At 41.1% G+C, this 19,140-nt stretch overlaps 1 protein-coding gene across 3 annotated transcripts in view; it reads left to right on the forward strand.

Annotated features, from left to right (window-relative positions):
- The window catches only part of GPR155 (G protein-coupled receptor 155), a 52,530-nt gene extending 35,459 nt beyond the window's left edge, over nucleotides 1-17,071 (forward strand). For 2 of the 3 annotated variants that reach the window (XM_054044113.1, XM_054044112.1), the window contains 9 exons: nucleotides 850-934; nucleotides 1,018-1,108; nucleotides 2,913-3,126; nucleotides 4,117-4,224; nucleotides 6,200-6,333; nucleotides 8,183-8,278; nucleotides 10,064-10,128; nucleotides 10,868-11,005; nucleotides 14,951-17,071. In XM_054044113.1, coding sequence (XP_053900088.1) covers nucleotides 850-934; nucleotides 1,018-1,108; nucleotides 2,913-3,126; nucleotides 4,117-4,224; nucleotides 6,200-6,333; nucleotides 8,183-8,278; nucleotides 10,064-10,128; nucleotides 10,868-11,005; nucleotides 14,951-15,173 — 1,154 coding nt within the window. In that variant the 3' untranslated portion in view covers nucleotides 15,174-17,071. Of the gene's footprint in view, nucleotides 1-849; nucleotides 935-1,017; nucleotides 1,109-2,912; nucleotides 3,127-4,116; nucleotides 4,225-6,199; nucleotides 6,334-8,182; nucleotides 8,279-10,063; nucleotides 10,129-10,867; nucleotides 11,006-14,897 lie in introns of all 3 variants that reach the window. The other variant, XM_054044114.1, reaches the window with a different exon arrangement.
- The last annotated feature ends 2,069 nt before the right edge of the window (nucleotides 17,072-19,140 follow it).

The raw sequence follows: 19,140 nt of genomic DNA on the forward strand, positions 1-19,140 counted from the left end.
CAGTCATACATGTGTCTCAGGACCAGTTTTAAGTGGCAGCCTCTTTGCACTTGCATTTCATTCACTCATACTCACATACAGTTAGCTCCATAAAGGCAAGGCATTTCCCAATGGGAGTAGCTGGTTGAAAATCAGGTCCCTTATTTAGACACCTAATTATGGACTTGGGACCTCAGCTTTGGTTGACCATTTTTAAAAATCTTATCCACAGTTTTTCACATAAAACATGGAAGTATGTAGTTTGCTAACTTCCTGAGTTGTGAAGGACTGAAAATAGAATTTGGAAGTCCAGCTCAAAGACACTAGTATGTATATGTAAAAATGTAGAGAGTTTTCTGATTATGTATAGTTTATATTAGTTTATATTTATATTTAGCTATATATACCAGATTAATAATTAATCAATAATTGTTATAGTATCCAACTGGTCAATACATTGATATAACACCTATCTATAACACCTGCTACTAATGTCCTTATTAGCAACTATAAAAACAAACTACTCATGTCTGACATTCTTGTGACCTCTACTAAATGTTTATAAATCCATTAGAAACCATTTGTAAATGGAACCTTACTGCACAGTGAGCCCAAGTGTCTTTAAAATTTTAAATACCTATTTATAATGTAACTTTTGAAAGTAATAGTTTTTGTATAATTTTGTCAGAGTAAAACTAGGGAAAAAACATTGTAGCTTTTGACTTAATATATTGAGGAGCAAGAAAGAAAAAATCTTACCAGCTGTGAGATATTGGATACCAGTTGTAGCGTATCTAGACTCTTCAATTGTTACTTTTTTTTTTTTTTTAATGAAAAGTAATAAAGCAGACATTTCTATTGTCTTCTTAGGTTTCCTCTCTCTAACTTTACTCCTGTTAAAGAAAAGAGACGTAATAAAGATCCCTGTTGGCTTTATCATCGTAGCTGGGTGGGGGTAAGTTGGCAGAAGTTTCCTGTAGAATAAATGAGAATGTGCAAAATTATTTTCTTGACACCCTTTGTATTTTGCTGTTGCAGCATCCCAGCACTTCTAGTGGGAATCTTACTAATAACTGGTGAACGTAATACTGATAGCATTGACTCAGCATTTTTTTATGGAAAATATCAGGTATGAGTGTTTCTCTTCACCCCTTCTGACACCTACCTTTCACAGTACGTTATCGAGAAACTGTTTGTTTGTTTTGTCTCTTTGCTTTACATATAACTAAAGAGCTTTCTTCCAAGTACAGTTTACAGTACTAGCAATGCAAATACTAGGGATCAAATAGTCACTACTCAGCTTGAAGGCTGTGGTAGTAAAATGTTTTTCTGTAACACTTATGAAAGACTATTTGAACAGTGAGCCATTTCAGCAACATTGACAAAAAGAAAGCAGGGACTGAATAGCCTGGGGGTGATAATGGGCTGTAAATCCCTCGTCCTCTAGGTCATTGGTTTCCAAACTTTTTACTAAGGTAATCCACCAACTGCATTTTGATAATTTTTTTTTTTAAACCCACCTGGAGTCCAAATTTGTGGGGGGGAGGGAGTGCAAAATCATAGGCCAGCATCCTTTTCTCCTCCCCTGCTGCCTTGACCTGCCAAGGGGCAGCGGCACCCTCTGCCCTGACGCTAATCTTAGCCCGATGCAGAAGGGGGGTAAAGTTAGAGAATGAGCCAAGCCCACCTTGTAGTCACCCAGTTGCAATGGCTCCTGTCCCATGAGACTGGACTTGGCTCCCCACTTCAGGCATTGCTGCCTGTTGCACAGGGTTGCAGCGTCCCTCAGGTTTGGTCTAACCATCCTTCTGTCATGACGGAAGGGCGGCCAAGCCACATTTGAGTGAGTGGCACTGCTACCCCATGTGGCAGGTCACAATGCTTGGAATGGGGGAGCTGGGCCCCACCCCAGGGGACAGGAGCTGCCACTGCACAGTGGGTACAGGGCAGGCTTGCTTTCTAAACCCCTGATCCTGAGGCCTCCCCTCCACATTGGGCCTGTAACCTATCTACAATTTTCCTGCAACCCTCTGGTGGGTTGCTACCCACCATTTGGGAAACACTGCTCTAGGTTACCAGTTTGAATCCAGCTTAGCTTGGTAGTTAGCTAAAGTTGTTACCATCTAATGCTCTAGTAGTGTGGACACCTGTCTATAGGACCATTAGTTACTGTCCTGTAGACAGGTGTCCACGCTACTAGAGCATTACACCAAGTGGCAATAATTAGCATCCTCGTTGGGAGTCTTGGCAGAGAAACCAAGGACTGAAAGCGCCTGGAGTCTGAACTTACACTCTTACTGATAAATTGTCCATTTGTCTCTGGCATGACGTACACAGCTGGGGCAATGTCAGGAAGCTCCCCTTGCTGTAGTTTTACTTTGCCGGTGCATAGAGAGGACATGAGTCTGCAGGGTTGTCAATTTAGTACTTGTCACAAGTACTAAAACAATTTCCAAATTGAAACTGTGTGTTGATGGCAGATCTGTCAGACAGAAAGGCTAATTGGACTTGCAGAAGGAGAGGGGGTGGAAAATGGAGCCCTGCAAAAGGAGGAAAAGAGAGTGCACTTGTCCTTGGAATAAGAATCACAGAAGAAGGAGAAATGGGGGGGGGGGGAGAGAAGGACGGGAAGGAGGTGAGAGCTCTCATTGCCTGGAGAAAAGGGTTCCTACAGAACAAAAGCCAAAGGAAAAAGAACCGTCTGTGGGTTATCCAGGCTAGGAAGATCAGCTCAGCCAAGCATGCTGAGTAGACTTTTAGCTGCCTTTATGTCTTGTGGCATAAATATAGAAATACATTTTATTTTGTTCAGATTCAGGTGCTCCTCGAGGGTTGGATTCTAGAAAGCACTAGTATTCAATGTATCAAAAAACAAGCTTTTACATTTTCTTATGTTAAGGAGGCATATCTTTTCTCTTGATTTCCTCTGACAGATGGTTACCACAGCAGTGACCCTATTCATCAGCATTCTGATATCAGGTATCTCACTTCTGTGTATGAACAGAAATGGACAGGAGACTGACTATGAGGTTTTGAACCCATATTCACATAATGGCCAGAGGGAGGACTCTGAAAGGGAAGGGAATGAGGAGAGTCAGACGTCAAGCAGTGGCTCTCCACCTTTCGCAGAATCCTCTGCAGAAAGAGGTACAGTGCCTGGCTGTGCAAAAAACTGGGAGCTGGGGATAAACCATAATTCTGTGAATGAGTTTAACCTCTACCTGTTGGAAAGGGGAGTGGGTGGGAGGGGGAAAAACTTGTCTTTGTCAGTTCTTGAGAAATGCTAAGCTGCTATGGTGATGCGTGAAAATATAACCTTAATAGTGCACTTTCTCTCAGTTACTTTAATATGATGATTTAAGGGAGGTTTCTTAGTTATCACTATACATAATACTGTGGGTGTATGTATTTAAAAATATAGTGGTGTGTATGTGATATCCATGTGATATCTCATTGATCAGGCATCTCTGACCATTTCATCTGCACCCTGCCCACTAACCCATCTCTTTCAGGGCAGTCAAACTATTCCTTGTCCTATTCATTTTGATGTAGTGTGCTCAGTTATGCCAGTGCTCCCTTACATTGTTTATGTAGCCAAGAGCACCTACATTGCTCCCATAGTGTAATGTTGTGTTTGAAAACTTTAGTATACTAAGGCTAAATTCGGCGGGTAGAGATCGATCTTCTGGGATCGATTTATCGTGTCTCATCTGGACGCGATAAATCGATCCCAGAAGCGCTCCCCCGTCGACTGCGGAACTCCTGCTCGCCGAGAGGAGGAAGCGCTGTCGACGGGGGAGCTTGCCTGCGCCACGTGGACCCGCAGTAAGTAAACTTAGTTCGATCTAGGAAACGTCGACTTCAGCTACGCTATTCTCGTAGCTGAAGTTGCGTTTCCTACATCGATCCCCCGCCCCAGTGTGGACCAAGCCTAGGAGTCTGCAAAAGACCCTCTGTGAATGGAAGCTGGAAGAGAATTGTCACACCCTTCTCCTTTAGGCAGTCAGTAATTTGGATATTTGCAGATGTTCAGTCAATGTTCTTCTTTTAGAAGATAATAGAATAATTTTGTTTCCCATCACATTACTATAAATCAGGGAAACACTAACTATCTTTAATACTTAATATTTTTAATAGGTTGCTGTTCTTGTCAAACAATAAATGGTGAGTTATGCTGCTCTGGAGAGAGAGAGCCAGTGTCAAATGCCACCACTAATGATAGCTGTACTCCTCCCACCGAGACAGGTACAATAATAATGTAATCTCATATAATATTCTATCTATTGCAATAGTAGCAAAAATTAAATTGGGAGATGTCTTCATTTTAACTGTTCTACTTGGATATCCTGAACTTCTAATTAAAATAGAAGGCTTTTGCTATCATGTAACTTCTTATAGTTTACGCTCTGCCATCAGAGACAGTTGTAGTATTTTTTTATTGACCAGAACTATTAATTTGTAACAGACAATTTAGAAAGCTGTACAGAATGCAACTCTTTTAGAGGATTTGTCCTCAGATCTTTCAGCACTAGTCTTCACACAGGGGATGGGACTTTCAAGATATAGGGCACTTCTATCAGTTCATAAATTCCTGGTCCTAAACTGTTGGGGTTTGCATGAAGGGCCTAATCCAAAGTCCATAAAAGTCTTCCTATTGATTTCAGTGGGCTCTGGATCTAACCCTGTAGATTGTGTTTTGCCCTCATATGGAACATTCCCTTCCAAGTATTTGGAGTTTGAGAAAGTAAGTGTTTGAGGGGGCCCAAAGAGCCATGGAAATTGAAGAATAGTTCACAATGAACTTTCTGCACCCTGCAAGAACCCTTGGTCCAGGCCATGCACACGTTTACTTCTCAACAGCCATCAAAGTGATCATGCACACTGCAGCCTTCCTTAGCTGCACACTTTACAGGCAACTCCATTCCATACGTACTGCATGCACAACATGTACCTTTCAACGGGTCTGAACTCTTTGGAAACCAAACCATTTCTCACTGCAACACTTAATCGGGTCTCCTCAGTGAGGGCTATTTCCACACAGTTTATCCCCAATCACTTAGGCTGTAGAGCCATTCGAACAAATGTCACAGGGAAATGGGGGGGTTTGGTAAATGTGTGTGGCCTTTTTCATTCCTACCCCCAAATGGCTGAACCTTATTTGCTCAAATCAAGCAGAGATGATTTCAGCCTGATAGGGGTTACAATGGAAACACTTGTGTAACCTTAATTATATCAGTTGATCATGCTTCCCACTGTTTTACCGAACATGCAGTTCTTTTGTTGCCATCTAGTGGCAAGTACGGAGAACTTTTTAATAACCACCTGTAACTTGCAGTTTGAAACAAAAGGAATATCCATTCGGTAAGGGTATTTATACCTGTCTTTAATGATGTGGGGTTATGGTACATTACTTTAGAATTGTATGCTAACAGAACTGTGTAGAGTTTTGATACTGGCAGAAACAGGAAGAAATTAACTGATTAATCTGTAGCTCAACGAGGTTAGGATATACAGCAAGTTAGAAACGACAGTGTTTTTCTAAATACTTTCACTATACTGGAAATTCATTGTCAGATTAAAAACTTGTTCTGCAAAACTGTTAATTTTTTTAGTACTGCCAGGAACAGTTTCTCAGAGCTAACCACTGACTAAACTTTGCACTAGTTTAGAGCTGTGATTTAGGCAGCAAAAGTTTTTGTTTTGTAAAGTTTTCCTGGTTAGGGAGAGAGTAACTATCTCCACCAGAAATCAACCAGTCCGCTTTGGGACAGCTGTCTGAACAATTTATAGTTAAAGCTAACATTAAAATTTCCCTTTTTGTGCATGCAGCCTCAGCACAGAAATTAAAATTGATATTACACATGCAAATTCCAGAAGTAATAGTGTAGTTTGTGCATGGACTTGGAGCCAGGAACTCCTAAGTTCTTCAAGACTACAGTGTGTGTCAGCAATGATTAAATCAGTCATTTCAGCTCTGAATAATGTGTAGGTCCCAAACATGAAGAAAGCTGTGTGTGTGGACATTCCTGTTGTTCACTTCCTCCTCCCATCTCTCCCCAATACTTCCTCCTCCTCATTGCTTCTGAAGGATTGTTGTAAGATTGTGGCTTTAGACTGAGTATTGTACAAGCTGTCTAGTACACTTCTTGACAGTAGGGTCAGAATGTCAGACTGTTTAAGTTAAAAAGCCTAATTATAAATTCTGGTTAATGTTTTGCAGCAAATCAGTGTGAGAGTCAGTGCAGTTCTGAAAACTGCCTATTGGCACAGGAAGAACAACGTCTGCAGAGTGGAGACAAACAACTGGCTAGACACGTGTTGCTGTGTTTACTTCTCATTGTGGGCCTGTTTGCTGTAAATATTTCCTCTTTCTGACGTTGATTAGATCAGTGGTTTATGACACTTTTTCAAGAACCTATATAGGTAGACCAGTAAAAAGCTTGTAGTTCCCCATTTTTCTGGGTCAATGTCAATTCAGTCTGCACTATATTAAATGAATGTGTGTGTGTCAGTTCTGTCCCTCATTAGAAGAGTACATCACAAAAGTAATTGTGCTAACTCTGTACCGTTAACACTGCAGATGGCAGTGAACAAGTCAGGGCTGACAACAGTGTGGGGAGGGCCAAAATTTGAATTCTCATTGGTCTGCCAATTCATCAGACTTGTTTCAGGGATATCTTTCTTCACTACACAATAGTCAGCTTTTTAAAAGTGCAGTAGCTCTTTGAAAAGGGGCTACCTAAAAATGGCTCCTTCTTGCTGAACAGATCTGTGCGGATTCAGAATTCAGGTTGCTTTAGTGATGACAAATATGATGGTGATAAACATGGTATAAGAACCTGTATAAAATAAAACAGAAAAACCTATTCATGCTATTTATATTGTCACTGTGGACTCCACACAGCCACCCAGTAAGCTGGACTCTATTCCTTTGCTGCATCATCAACAGAATTATTTACTACCTTCCAGTTAGAGCCACTCAGTGACTCCTGTGAGATACCGTTGAAGACTCCAGTCAAGATTTGACCTGCAGAAACTCTATTGCTGGTGGTGATGCAGAAGAAGGAAACAACCCAGTTCAACTTTCAGAGCCCAAGTAGAATTTGTAGGGCTGACAAAAAACATACATTTTTACTTGTAAAAAGTGTATATTTGATATAGAAACTAAGAGGAATAACTGAACCCCACAGTGCCATTATTAGTCAGAGCAGAACTGCTTTTTAACTAGGTCAGTGGTTCTCAAAGTTCATTGCACCGCGACCCCCTTCTGACAACAAAAATTACTGCACAACCCCGGGGGGGGGGGACCGAAGCCTGAGCCAGTCCAAGCCCTGCCACCCTGGGCTTCAGGGGGGCCTATAACCTGAGCTCCACTTCTCCGGACAGTGGGGCTTGTGCTTTGGCTTTGGCCCTCAGCAGTGGGACTCAGGCTTCAGCCCTGAGCCTCAGAAAGTCTAACGCCAGCTTTGGCACCCCATTAAAATGAGGTCCCGACCCACAGTTTCAGAACCGCTGAACTAGGTCATTGGAAGCAAGTTTTCCTTTTTTTCCAAATATCATATATCAGACATTTCAAATAGTTACAAATAAATTTTTGTGGTGGCCCACAAGATAGAGGTACCTGAAATTTTGCCCCCGTTTTATCTATAAATCAATTATCAGATTTTTAGTTGCAGAAACCATTAAATGAACTATGAGCCCCTTGCTACTCAAAAATTATTTCACTTTTATGCCCACATGAGCTACCATTTGTTTTTCCAGATTATGTTCAGCTGAAGTGCATACCAGCACCATTTCAGCTGCTATTGAACTTCCATAAAAGCAAGAAACAATGTAGAAAATGCTGGTGTTCAGCTCCGTAGGAATGTTTACTTTCTGCCTTATGAAATATTGGCTCAGACAGGTTTACTACTTATTGATTACCTAAGTATGCATAGAGGTTAACATAAAAGAACAAGGTCCTCCTTTGTTTAGAGTATTAGAGGTGCAGGCCCTCAGCAGTGATGGTACGTTTCTTAAAATTGATCAGAATATGTGGGTCCCATTTACAGCTACTGAACCTCACAAAGAATGTAGCAGGTTATTTTTCAGTGACTGTTTTTGTTCTAGATGACTTATTGCATAAAGAGAATAAATGAGGTTTTTTTGTTATCTTCTGTGAAGAAGAGATAATTTTCTAACACTCAATGTATATTTTTAACAGAATCTGTCCAGCTGTTTGTGGTGGTTGTTCAACCAAGAACCTGGAAGGCTCTACGTGGAATTGCAGTTCTTTTGTGCTGTATTTAATTTTGGTCAGGTACTTAGCAATGTTTCCTTTGAAATCACTTATTTCTCTTCGCTGCTGACTCTGGTAGCTGCCATCTTTGCATGTTTTGGTAGCAGACAGCACTTTTGTGTTGGCTGAAGTCCCTCTGCCATACTAAAACCTCCAATTTCTGTTGTGCTTTACTTTCAGTGTTTTGGCTTCTGTGTACCTGAGAGTCTTTTCATGTTTTATGGACATTAGAGGGTGATTTACACTGGCACAAATGGCAGCGGGGTTCTCAATGCCTGTTGAAAGTCAAAGGGAGCTAGACCTTGTCTATAGTGGAAGGTTGCCCCAGCTTAACTTAAGGTGTGAATTCACACCAATCTAGTTAAATGGGGCAAAAAGCTGTGTAGCCACGCTCTTACTTCAGTATAATGGTGGCTTATTTCAGTTTGGTTAAATCTGTTCCTAATCATTTTAAACTAAACTGAAATAAGCCACCATCTAGTGAACTAAGCCTTTTGTATGAGTGTAACCATATTGTTTTAAAAGACGGTTCAGGTTATATCAGGTTATATATGCAACTTTCTTAGGTAGACAAGCCCTTGGGGACCATACTACCTTTGAAAATCTTCCCCTCACTCATTCTTTGTAGTAGGTGTCCTTTGGCTAAAACACCAAGCATTGAATTGGGAATATTTTCCTCTTGGGTTTAACAGATATTATGGTGCAAACATTGCTGAAATAACATGAAGTGCTCCTGGAGCCAAAATGGAACTGAATCCTACGAGGTGCTACTGCCTTCTAGGATTTGCAGTGTCCTCAGCTCTCATTGATGATGCCAATCAGCATTTCACATCAATGAGAGTTGAGGGTGGTCGGCACTTCACAGAAGAAGCTAGCAATTTGCAGGATCAGAGACATAAAAAAACCTCTGATGTCTTCTGGCAAGCTTCTTAAAATATGTAATCAAAATACATTAGACTTGTGTGTGTGTCATTATTTTACTAGCACACAAATTGAAGAAGTTTTCATTGACAGACAAATTCTCCTTTCCAGCCATCTTTGATAATTTGCTGTCCCAAATCAGTATGTCCTTATGTCACACTTCATCACCTTGGATTAGATTCTGATGCCACATGTGCTGTAATGTGGCATCACTGAATGTATTGAGAATATGGAGTAGGCTGATAAGAAAGGAGTCGGGTCGGTGTATGTGTATACACACACAGACATCTTGGTAATCAGCAGTGATAGGAAAGTACATGCTGAGACTTTCAGTGGAGGGTTGATAAAATGTGAGGTGTATCAAGTTTTCTAGAAAGGGGCAGTGATTCATTTAAACAGGTCACGCATCCAATTTTCTTTGGCTGCCTACCATGGCATTTTCTGCTTCACAGGCTGTTCATGCTATGCCTCCTGTTTGCAAGTTTTGTATGAGGGGCAAGTGTTCCAGAAGTAAATTGTTATCAACTTATTATCCTCTTTATTTTAACTGGTCTTATCATGCAGATAGCTCTGGAAGGATGTTGTTGTGTTTGTAGTAGCAGATGAGATGTCGATCTACATGAATAAATTTACCAAACCCCTTGCTGGAGACATTCTTTGACAGCCTATTGCATACCTGCCTCTGTCTGTCTCTTTAGGGTCCAGTATTTAAAGGCTCCTTAATCCTATTGATTCTTTGAAATAGTGTCCAGGCCACAAAAGTCAATCCTGATGGCACTGAATTCAGTGGATTATTTTAATTGTCTTTTCTTTCCTGGGTCTGAAATAATGTTATTTCTAGGTTTATAATACTGATATTTTTCTGTGTTGTGGTTTTTTTTCCAGGGCTTCATATCCTTTGGTATTTTTGGTTTGGATAAACATTTAATCATTCTGCCATTCAAAAGAAGGTAAATCCAATCTTTCAACACTTACCTAGGCAGATTTAATGCTAAGGATAACTATTAATAATGTTATTGGTCTTTTAAACCTCTACTTCCATCGCTGCTCCTACCTCCTCTCTGCCCATGCTCCTTCCAGGGTGCCACTCCTGAATGCCTCTTTGGTATTAGATTGGCATGGACACATGCAGTGAGCTGCACACTTCTGGCCATGCCCTAATGTCACTGTTGCTGGCTAATCAGAGTCAGTGGGTGCCAGACTGAAAATCTGGTGGGACATAAAAGCTCAGCTGAAACCACGATTAAACCTTAGCTTACAAATAAGCTCTCGCTGCTAGTATAAGTGAAACTGCCAAAGCCACTGCTGTTTCCCCAAACATAGGAAAGCTGAATATGACTCCCAAGTCCCACACTGCCCCAAGCTGTGGGAAGAACTTAGGTTGTGGCTGGAGCTTGGGAGAGGACTGCCATCCATTGGCAACCCTAAATTGCACAGAGTCTAGGCAGTTCTGAATCCTGGAGGTATACCTAGTTCCTTGCCTCCACTCTGCCTTAGCTAGAATCAAGCTTCTGAGTGTTCAAAGGCCAACAGTATATGGGCTAGGAAGTTCTATCATGAATAGCTAGTGTATGCACTATATTATAACATAATTGGTGGAGAATTTTCTCCTGAGTTCTATAATATTTTTCCAGCTTTCATTTTAAATTGCCAGTTTCTTTGTTGAATTCTTGGTTAATTATTTTTCAGGTTTGAATTCCTCTGGGGTAGTAGAGAAGCAGCAGAACATGCAGAGTCTTCTGTACCTGAGGAAATCAGGATGACATGTCAACAGTTTGTTCGTTATCACAGAGATGTCTGTGTCAGAAGCATTGTCAAAGACAGAAGGTGGGGCTCTGTTCCTTTCCAGAGGTTCATTTAAACTGCAGTAAACTGTTCGGAGATCACAGGCTGGGAATAATAAGATAGCACTTCCATTAGTGTTTACAGCCATGGCAAATGTCTTCAAATTACAGTATACATCAGTGTGAAAGAGGAGTTATTTAGCAGCTTGTTTAGTTAACTTGTCTTCAATGGAAACATCAAACCTTATTTTGTTGTGACTAAAAGTATTTGCATGAGAAAAAGCTTTGGGGTCCTAATCCTGCATCCTATACTTACATGCATTTGCTATGGCTACGCCTGTAAAGACTGCTCATGTGATTCTGGATTTGTAGGTCCTTCCCCTTACAAGTACATTCTTGTTGCTTATTCTTCATATGAAGTTATAATCATCTCGTGATGTCACACAAACTTTCAGAAACAAATCGATGCCCCAAACTGTGTTTGAGGTGGAAGGTGGGGGAGAAGGAGCAGCAGAAGCAGAATAACTTAAACATATTTGTTTTGCAAATACCCATGATATAAAGAAAAGGCAGGAATGACTTTTCTAATCAGAATGCTTCAGATTTCCCCATGATGTGTGAGTAATGCTTTAAAGAAGGATGAAGTAAGGCAATCTGTGACATTTACCCAGGATATAATCTGGACTGATCAGGGCTGGTGCTACCATTTAGGCAAACTAGGCGGTTGCCTAGGGCGCCAAGATTTTTTTTTTACAGTGTTCCTACACCCCCTTCTCAAGCACGTGGTCACCGCTCCACTTCTCCCGCCTCCCAGGCTTGCAGCGCCAATCAGCTGTTTGGCACCGCAAGCCTGGGAGGGGAGGAGAATTAGAGCGGGGGCGGCGTGCTCGGGAAGGAGGCGGAGCAGAGGTGAGCTGGGGTAGGGAGCTGCCGCATGGCTCCCCGGGCAGGGGGAGGGAGCTGCCGCGGGGGTGCCTCAGGGCAGGGGGGGGAGTTGCCGCAGGGCTCCCCACCCCAGCTCACCTCTGCTACGCCCCCTCCCTGAGCACGCCGTCACTGCTCCACTTCTCCCGCCTCCCAGGCTTGCAGCGCCAAACAGCTGTTTGGCGCCGCAAGCTTGGGAGGGGAGGAGAATTAGAGCGGGGGCGGCATGCTTGGGGAGGAGGCGGAGCAGAGGTGAGCTGGGGTGGGGAGCTGCTGCACGGCTCCCTGGTGGGGAGGGCACCTCAGGGCGGAGAGGAGCTGCCACAGGGCTGGGGAGGGGCGCAAGGTGGAAGTTTCGCCTAGGGTGCGAAACTTCCTTGCACTGGCCCTGGGACTAATGAACAGCTCTGTCCCCTCAGTTCTCCAACCTGGAGTCCTTTTTACACGGCTTTGATGTAAGAGCAACCACTCGTGGTCTGCTCTCACACAGCCTCCAGCATGTAACTTCCTCTCAGCTATAGTGTATGAGTGCTATAGCCAGCCACTTGTGAATTACACTGCAGAGCAACACCAGCAAATTCCCAGTCCCAGAGTTTCTCCAGAAATATACGTCTTGTACTACCCAGTGCTCTTCTGGACAATACAAGCTCATAGAAAGTTTATTTTATTAATAGAAAATGATATGCACAAATCCTGTTATCCCAAATGGAGTTTCCCAAATACCTCAATCCAAACACACTGGTTTAGGTAAAACGATAAAACAAATTTATTAACTACAAAAAGATAGATTTTCAGCAACTATGCCTCATTGCTTGTAAAAGTCAGAATTGGTTACAAGAAAATAAAAGTACAACACAACTAACGCTTAACTTAACAAGCTAAAGTAAATTCAAAGCAAAGGTCTGTCTCACCACATGGTTCAGCAGTCTTACTGGCTGAATTCCTTTCAGTCGGGATCCTCCCCCAGTCCAGTGCTGCTTCCTTTGTTCTTCAAGTGTTGTCAATGCCATGGATAGAGAGAAAGGGAGAGATCATTTGGGGTGTCTGCTCTCCCTTCTTGTAGTTTTTTCTCCGAGAATCATTTCCAGCTGAGATAGAAAGTCTGTTTGTATGGGAACTCCAAGCTGTTTTTGTCAAGATGTAGACTTTTCACTCTCATCCTTTTCCTGCCAAAGAATGGCCACTTAACCAGATGATGGTTCATTTGATTTTGTAGACACCTGGCTGAGGCATTGGCTAGGTTTTGTCTCTGGAAAACTGGTTTCTGATGGCTCCCCAGATTTGGAACATGTTTTAATAATATCATACAGTGGAATCTTTACACACCATGTTACCATAAACATTTTATCAGGACAATAATGGTCAGCAAATTGAGTTTTCAAATGATACCTCACAAGGCATATTTTGTATGAAATTTATCATAATCTTGTAAAAGGGGTGAACATAGGGGTACAGACATTACACAGTTCACGTAGCAGGCTTCCTACCACACAAGCAAACATGGCACATCAGGAAGTATTTTTACAAAATAGACAGGGGTGCGCTTTGTACCTACATGGTGCATAGCATAAGCACCGACTCTGTGGGTGCTCTTGGGCTGCAGCACCCATGGGGAAAAAATGGTGGGTACTGAGCACCCAGCAGCATTTCCCCCACCCCCCAGTGCCTCCTGCCTGCCAGCAAGCCCCACCAATCAGTTCCCATGCTGCCCATCCATCGCGATCAGCTGTTTTGCGGCTTGCAGGAGGCTCTAGGGGGAGAGGAGAGGAGCGAGGATGTAGGACACTCAGGGGAGAGGGTGGAACAGGGCAGGGGTGGAAAGGGTGGGGTGGCCTTGAGGGAAGGGGAGAATGGGGGCGGGGCCTGGGGCAGAGCCAGGGGTTGAGGATCCCCCAGCACAATGGAAAGTCGGGGCCTGTCGTGCATGGCATTTTATCCTCCCTACTATTTCTTTGCTTTTATAGTTTGTTTCATATGATAATTAATCAGACTTAAAGAGTGAAACATAAGCCTGCACATATATTTTGGGTCTCTGTATTTAAAAAATACCAATTTCTGATATCAAATATTTGTATTTCATTTTGTATTTGAATATTATATACTGTGCAGCCTTTCTTTCCCACCTTATTTCCATTTGTGAGAAAATGGGTGCAATCCCTCTATCCCTTATTTAAATATTCATCTATTTTCGCCTTTAATTTAATAATACTGTATCTGATATCCTACTATTATGATTTTGGTTCTTTGTTTAGTTGCTCCATTAATATAAGCTAACATTTGTGCTTGTTTTAATTAAAATATAAAGAAGCTCCTTGGTTGTTGCTGTCTTGTGTAGCTGTTAATCATCTTTGTTTGCTCAAATTTCAGAAACTCTGCAGTTAGGTTCCATAGAGCAGATTTTAAATAACCAGAAATATTCATTACAAGTAAATTTCTGAGTGATAGTTTCCTACTACTGTCTAGAAAGTAGTAGTAGTATTGCCTCATGGCTTAAGTCAAAAAAGAAAAACAAAACACTTCCGTCTTGCATCAGTGTCATATTGTTCTTAATTGTTCCCTCTAGTAAATAAAGATGCAGCAAGATAAGCAAATTAAATGACTTATCTACAATATACACAATTATTCAGTGGCTATTTAAACTAGTAGAAAAGGTGAGCATTAAAGTGCAGCCCAAGTACCTAATGCTTCTGGCATTTTACATTTAATTAAATCAGGTATTTTGTTACAGAAGTGGTCATGCTAATTAATACATTTGAAGTAAGTATCCAATAATTTGTATGTGTACGTGTGTTGTTGTAGGATTGCTGTGTAGGTTCTATAAAGTTTATTTTACAGGCATAACAGAACTTTGCATGCATTTTGCTTTTCATTGAGGCGTTTAGGAAAAGGTAATGAAATGTGCATGCCCTTAACATACAGAATTAATAGGTTCTCTTCTAACATACTTTTAACTATCATGCTGTCTTTCCTTGTTTCCCCGTATTTTTTCCTTGCCTTCCCCCATCATGCAGTGGTGATAGCAGATTTACAGAACATATGGGTGAATCATTCCTTTGACATACAGGTGTGGTGCAAAGACCTCGACTGGCATCTTCTTTGGCTGTGAGCTGGTGAACTGGCTTATCCAAGTTGGGCTTGTTTCTGACCGTGGTGAAGCTGTGATGTACGGAGACAGACTGGCAAAAGGAGGAGTCATCCAGCACATTACCAACGAATTTGAATTTCAGGATGAGTACTTGTACTACCGTTTTATTCGTAAGAGATCCACAGTGACTGAAAGCCAATAACTGGGCATGTATTCAGAGATTCAGAGGGGAGGCAACAAAAGGCGAGTTTGTCCTTCTCACCTGCCCTTACCACTGAAATCTAAAGCATTTTCTTTTTATGCAACTTATTGAATTGGGTGTTTCTCACTTGTAATGCAGATGAAATTTGGTGGTTCTTGTTCCACCTAAAGAAAATTTGTAGTAAATGGCCTGCTTTGAATGCTCACTAATGAAAAAATATTTTAATTATTTTAAGTAATGTAACTGTAAAACAAAGTAAGACACTCACAGTTCAGTTATTTTTCCAGTTTGAACGTAAGCAATATAAAACGATTCCTCATCCCCAATAAAACTGCACTTAGCTGCTGATGGCACATAAAAAACTTTAAAACATTCTATGTCAAGAATATTTCCTTCTCCTGGTGAATTCCTGAGCTCCCATTTAAGTTAATGGGAGTTTTTCCTTTGACTTAATGGGACCAGGATTCCCCCCTGCCCACTCCTGTTACTTGGGACCCTTGCAAAAACAAGGAACTCTATGTTCAAATTTTTACCTCTCAGTTTATGCTGCTTATTCCTCCCTTGAAGAGACAATCCTCTGTTTGTGATGATGTTAATTGCTGTGAAGATGATCATGATGTCAAGGAATTAGAACTGAGAAATGAGCAGCTGAACAATTAACAAAGATCCTGGTTTTATACAAGTTTACCAAGTCTTAAAGAGATGTTTTTAAAAAAACAAACCAACCAAACAAAACCCTAGAAACATCACAGAATATAATGAATTCTAAGTAGTTTGTTTTCCAAAGATTTTCTCTTAGGCATCAGTAACTCTGCAAAGACAGAGTAATTAGCAAATTACACCTTCATCTTCAAACCCTAGAAGCAATAGCAACTCTTGGTGGGGCGATAGATATTTAGTACCTCTCCAAATCAACCCAAAACTTTGAACAAAGCATAAAACCTCTAAACTAGGTGTAATGAGTTTAAAATGCATGATCCAAAGAATCCTTGTTTAACTTCTGAATTTGGTTTTAGAATATCTAAGTATCTGAAAATTACATTGTCTTTATCAAAGCTTTATTTCATGGATACAAGATAATCAAATTCTAATAAACCCCGGTAACCTCCCTCAAATGTTCAAATAGTTACTCGAGTACTGTATGTTGTATTCATATCTAACTTGAATGTACTGAAAGGAGAGTTTGAGTCCATGTTATCTATAATAATTTGAAATGGCTAAAGCAGAACCCTGGAGTATGGAATAGCCCTTTTTACCGGCCTTTTAAAACTGCAACAAGAGCACTAAATTGTTGCCATAAAATTTCTAATCACTATTGTAATTGAAAAAACAGGAACAAAATCTGCTTTGTTTCCTCATCTGGAGTATCTACATGTATAGAGCAATTTCCCTCAGACCCCCCCCTTATTTTTTTTTAAGACACAGATTTTACTTTACCTTTTTATGTGGCCAGTATCTGCTAGTAGTAAGAATTAGTCGTTTTAACAGGATAAACCACAATACAAGGAGAAGTGACTTTACAGTAGCTACAATGTGGATGTTGCACCACATGCATGCAAGACTGACACTGAGAAAGCAATTCCTTTTTGCTGTCAAATATATAGTCTTATTGCACGTTAGTCTGCTGTGTGCATTGATGCAGACAGTGCCCTATTGTATGCTATACAAACTAAGATTTTCTTTTTCCACAACAAAGAAACTGACATTTGTAACAGGCGGTGGATTAGCATAATCCATGAGTGAAATGGATGGCGTAATTTTGTTACACTGCAACAGCTGAAAACAGCTGTGTCAAGCTATTTTGGATTAATTATAGATGTGTGTGTTTTAAGAGTAGAAGCAGTTAATATCTCTGGCTTCTGAATGTTGCAACTTCTCAATAAATCTATAGTTATTTATCTTGTGGTTCTGAATGTTTATGTATTGTAATTTCATGGGTTACCTGAAGAGGCCAAACACTATAGGAAATACTTTTATCTCTTTGGCCTGGTCTACACTGGGGGGGAAGAGGCGGGTGTCGATGTAAGATACTCAACTTCAGCTACGGGAATACCGTAGCTGAAGTCGATATATATCTTATTCCGACTTAACCTCCCGTCCTCATGGCGCAGGATCGACGGCTGTGGCTCCCCCGTCAACGCCGCTCGCTCAGGTGGAGTTCCGGAGTCGACAGGGAGCACGTTCAGGGATCAATATATCGCGTCTTAACGAGACGCGATATATCGATCCCCGATAAATCGATCGTTACCTGCTGATACAGCGGGTAGTCTGGACGTACCCGCTGTGAGGGACTTCTCTTCCTAACACTAGAGACTTGGGAATCCTATTTTTTGACTTCTTTTAATTCCCCCAATGCCGCTCTTTAATTGGCTGGAGGGCATGCTGTTGACTGTTGAAAGAAATCAATTAAGTGGAGACTATTGTTCTGTTCTCCTACCTGAGTTAATGAGGCGGCCAATCTAGCTGTGAAATATTTTAAGTGACTCAACTCCCGTTAATTGGCTTTCTAAATTTGGTGAGTTCTCCATTCAAGAAATTGGCCTGGTAAAGTATTGAATATGCCCATTATCAGCTTAATAACATGGCATCTGTTGGACTCTTGTATTTAAGGTTAGTTAATTATGGGTGAACATCAGCTTTGGCAGTATCCGTATATAATTTGGCAGAAGTTTGTCCAAATTGCAGAACGATAATTCAAATACTCTGTAGAATGAAGCACTGAGCTCTAACTTTTTCTTTGCATCTGAAGAAGTGAGGTTTTTTACCCACAAAAGCTTATGCCCAAATAAATCTGTTAGTCTTTAAGGTGCCACTGGACTCCTTGTTGTTTTTGTGGATACAGACTAACAGGGCTACCCCCCGCTACCTAACTTTTTCTTGTATGTTCCTAGCCCTTTCCAAAGGAAGCAGTGGAGAAATAGGGCATTTGTACTAGGTTTCACAATAGAAAAATATTAGATAATGTTTTTCAGTGAATTGTTTGTAAACAAATTTCCTCCCCTAACGTTTGAAAATCAAGGGAGTGGGGGGTCTCTACACCAAATGTGTGCAGAGGTTGCCCTCTAGAGGATACTTTAGCTTTCAGTTTAATATAGTTCCTTCTCTCCTTCCCTTATATTTTGGCCAGAGTCTTGTCTGAAAGAATTAAATCCCAGGGTGCATGACAGCAAAATATCGTAATATCCATCAGTTCACCCACCTCCAGAATCTAGCACACCATCTACACTACATATTACTTTAGGCCAGGAAAGGGAAAGCCTTATAGAGACTACAGGGGAATAGAAACGTCAGTGCCATGTTGGAATCTAGGCTGCACACATAACAGGACATCCCTACTCATTATGATCAAGTAGTAAGGTAGTCCAATTTATGACTTAGTGCTTGATTCATCACTGCATTACACCATCTTGTGGAAAAGTACAATTCTTACTTCACAGTCCTACCCACCACAGTCTTAGTGACTAAGGCTTGAGCTAAGTTCTGACCCAACAGCTTCTTTCAGTACCTGAGTTTTAACATGAAGCTGTCCATTTGAGTGCCCTTCTGGAAGGTGTGACAAAATCACCGCCCAAAGTGGTACAACTGCCAATGGCTCGCTGTCGAAAACAGACATTCAGTAGGAGCTGAGGTGGAACACAGCAAATCACTTTATTCAAAAATATTCCCTTGACAGTTTCTGAACATTCTTTGTATTACTGAACCTTTAGGAACTCTTGTGGAGGGTTCTAAGTGTTTGCTAGCACAGACACAGAAAAGTCACGGTCACCTTAATCAAACTTCTATAGAAAATGTTTTACCTACTGGCATTATTTGTAACGCCTCTGATCACTCAGCCTAAAAATCTGCATGTAAAACTTATCTTTTCAGTTTGCTTTGTATACTTGACAGCACTCCACTCAGTTGCAATTTCAACTATTGTTTGTGGGCTCTTTCACATAGTGATGGAAAGGATACAGTTTACAAAAGA

This window comes from Malaclemys terrapin, chromosome 11, assembly GCF_027887155.1.
Source record: "Malaclemys terrapin pileata isolate rMalTer1 chromosome 11, rMalTer1.hap1, whole genome shotgun sequence".
Taxonomy (NCBI): Eukaryota; Metazoa; Chordata; order Testudines; family Emydidae; genus Malaclemys; species Malaclemys terrapin.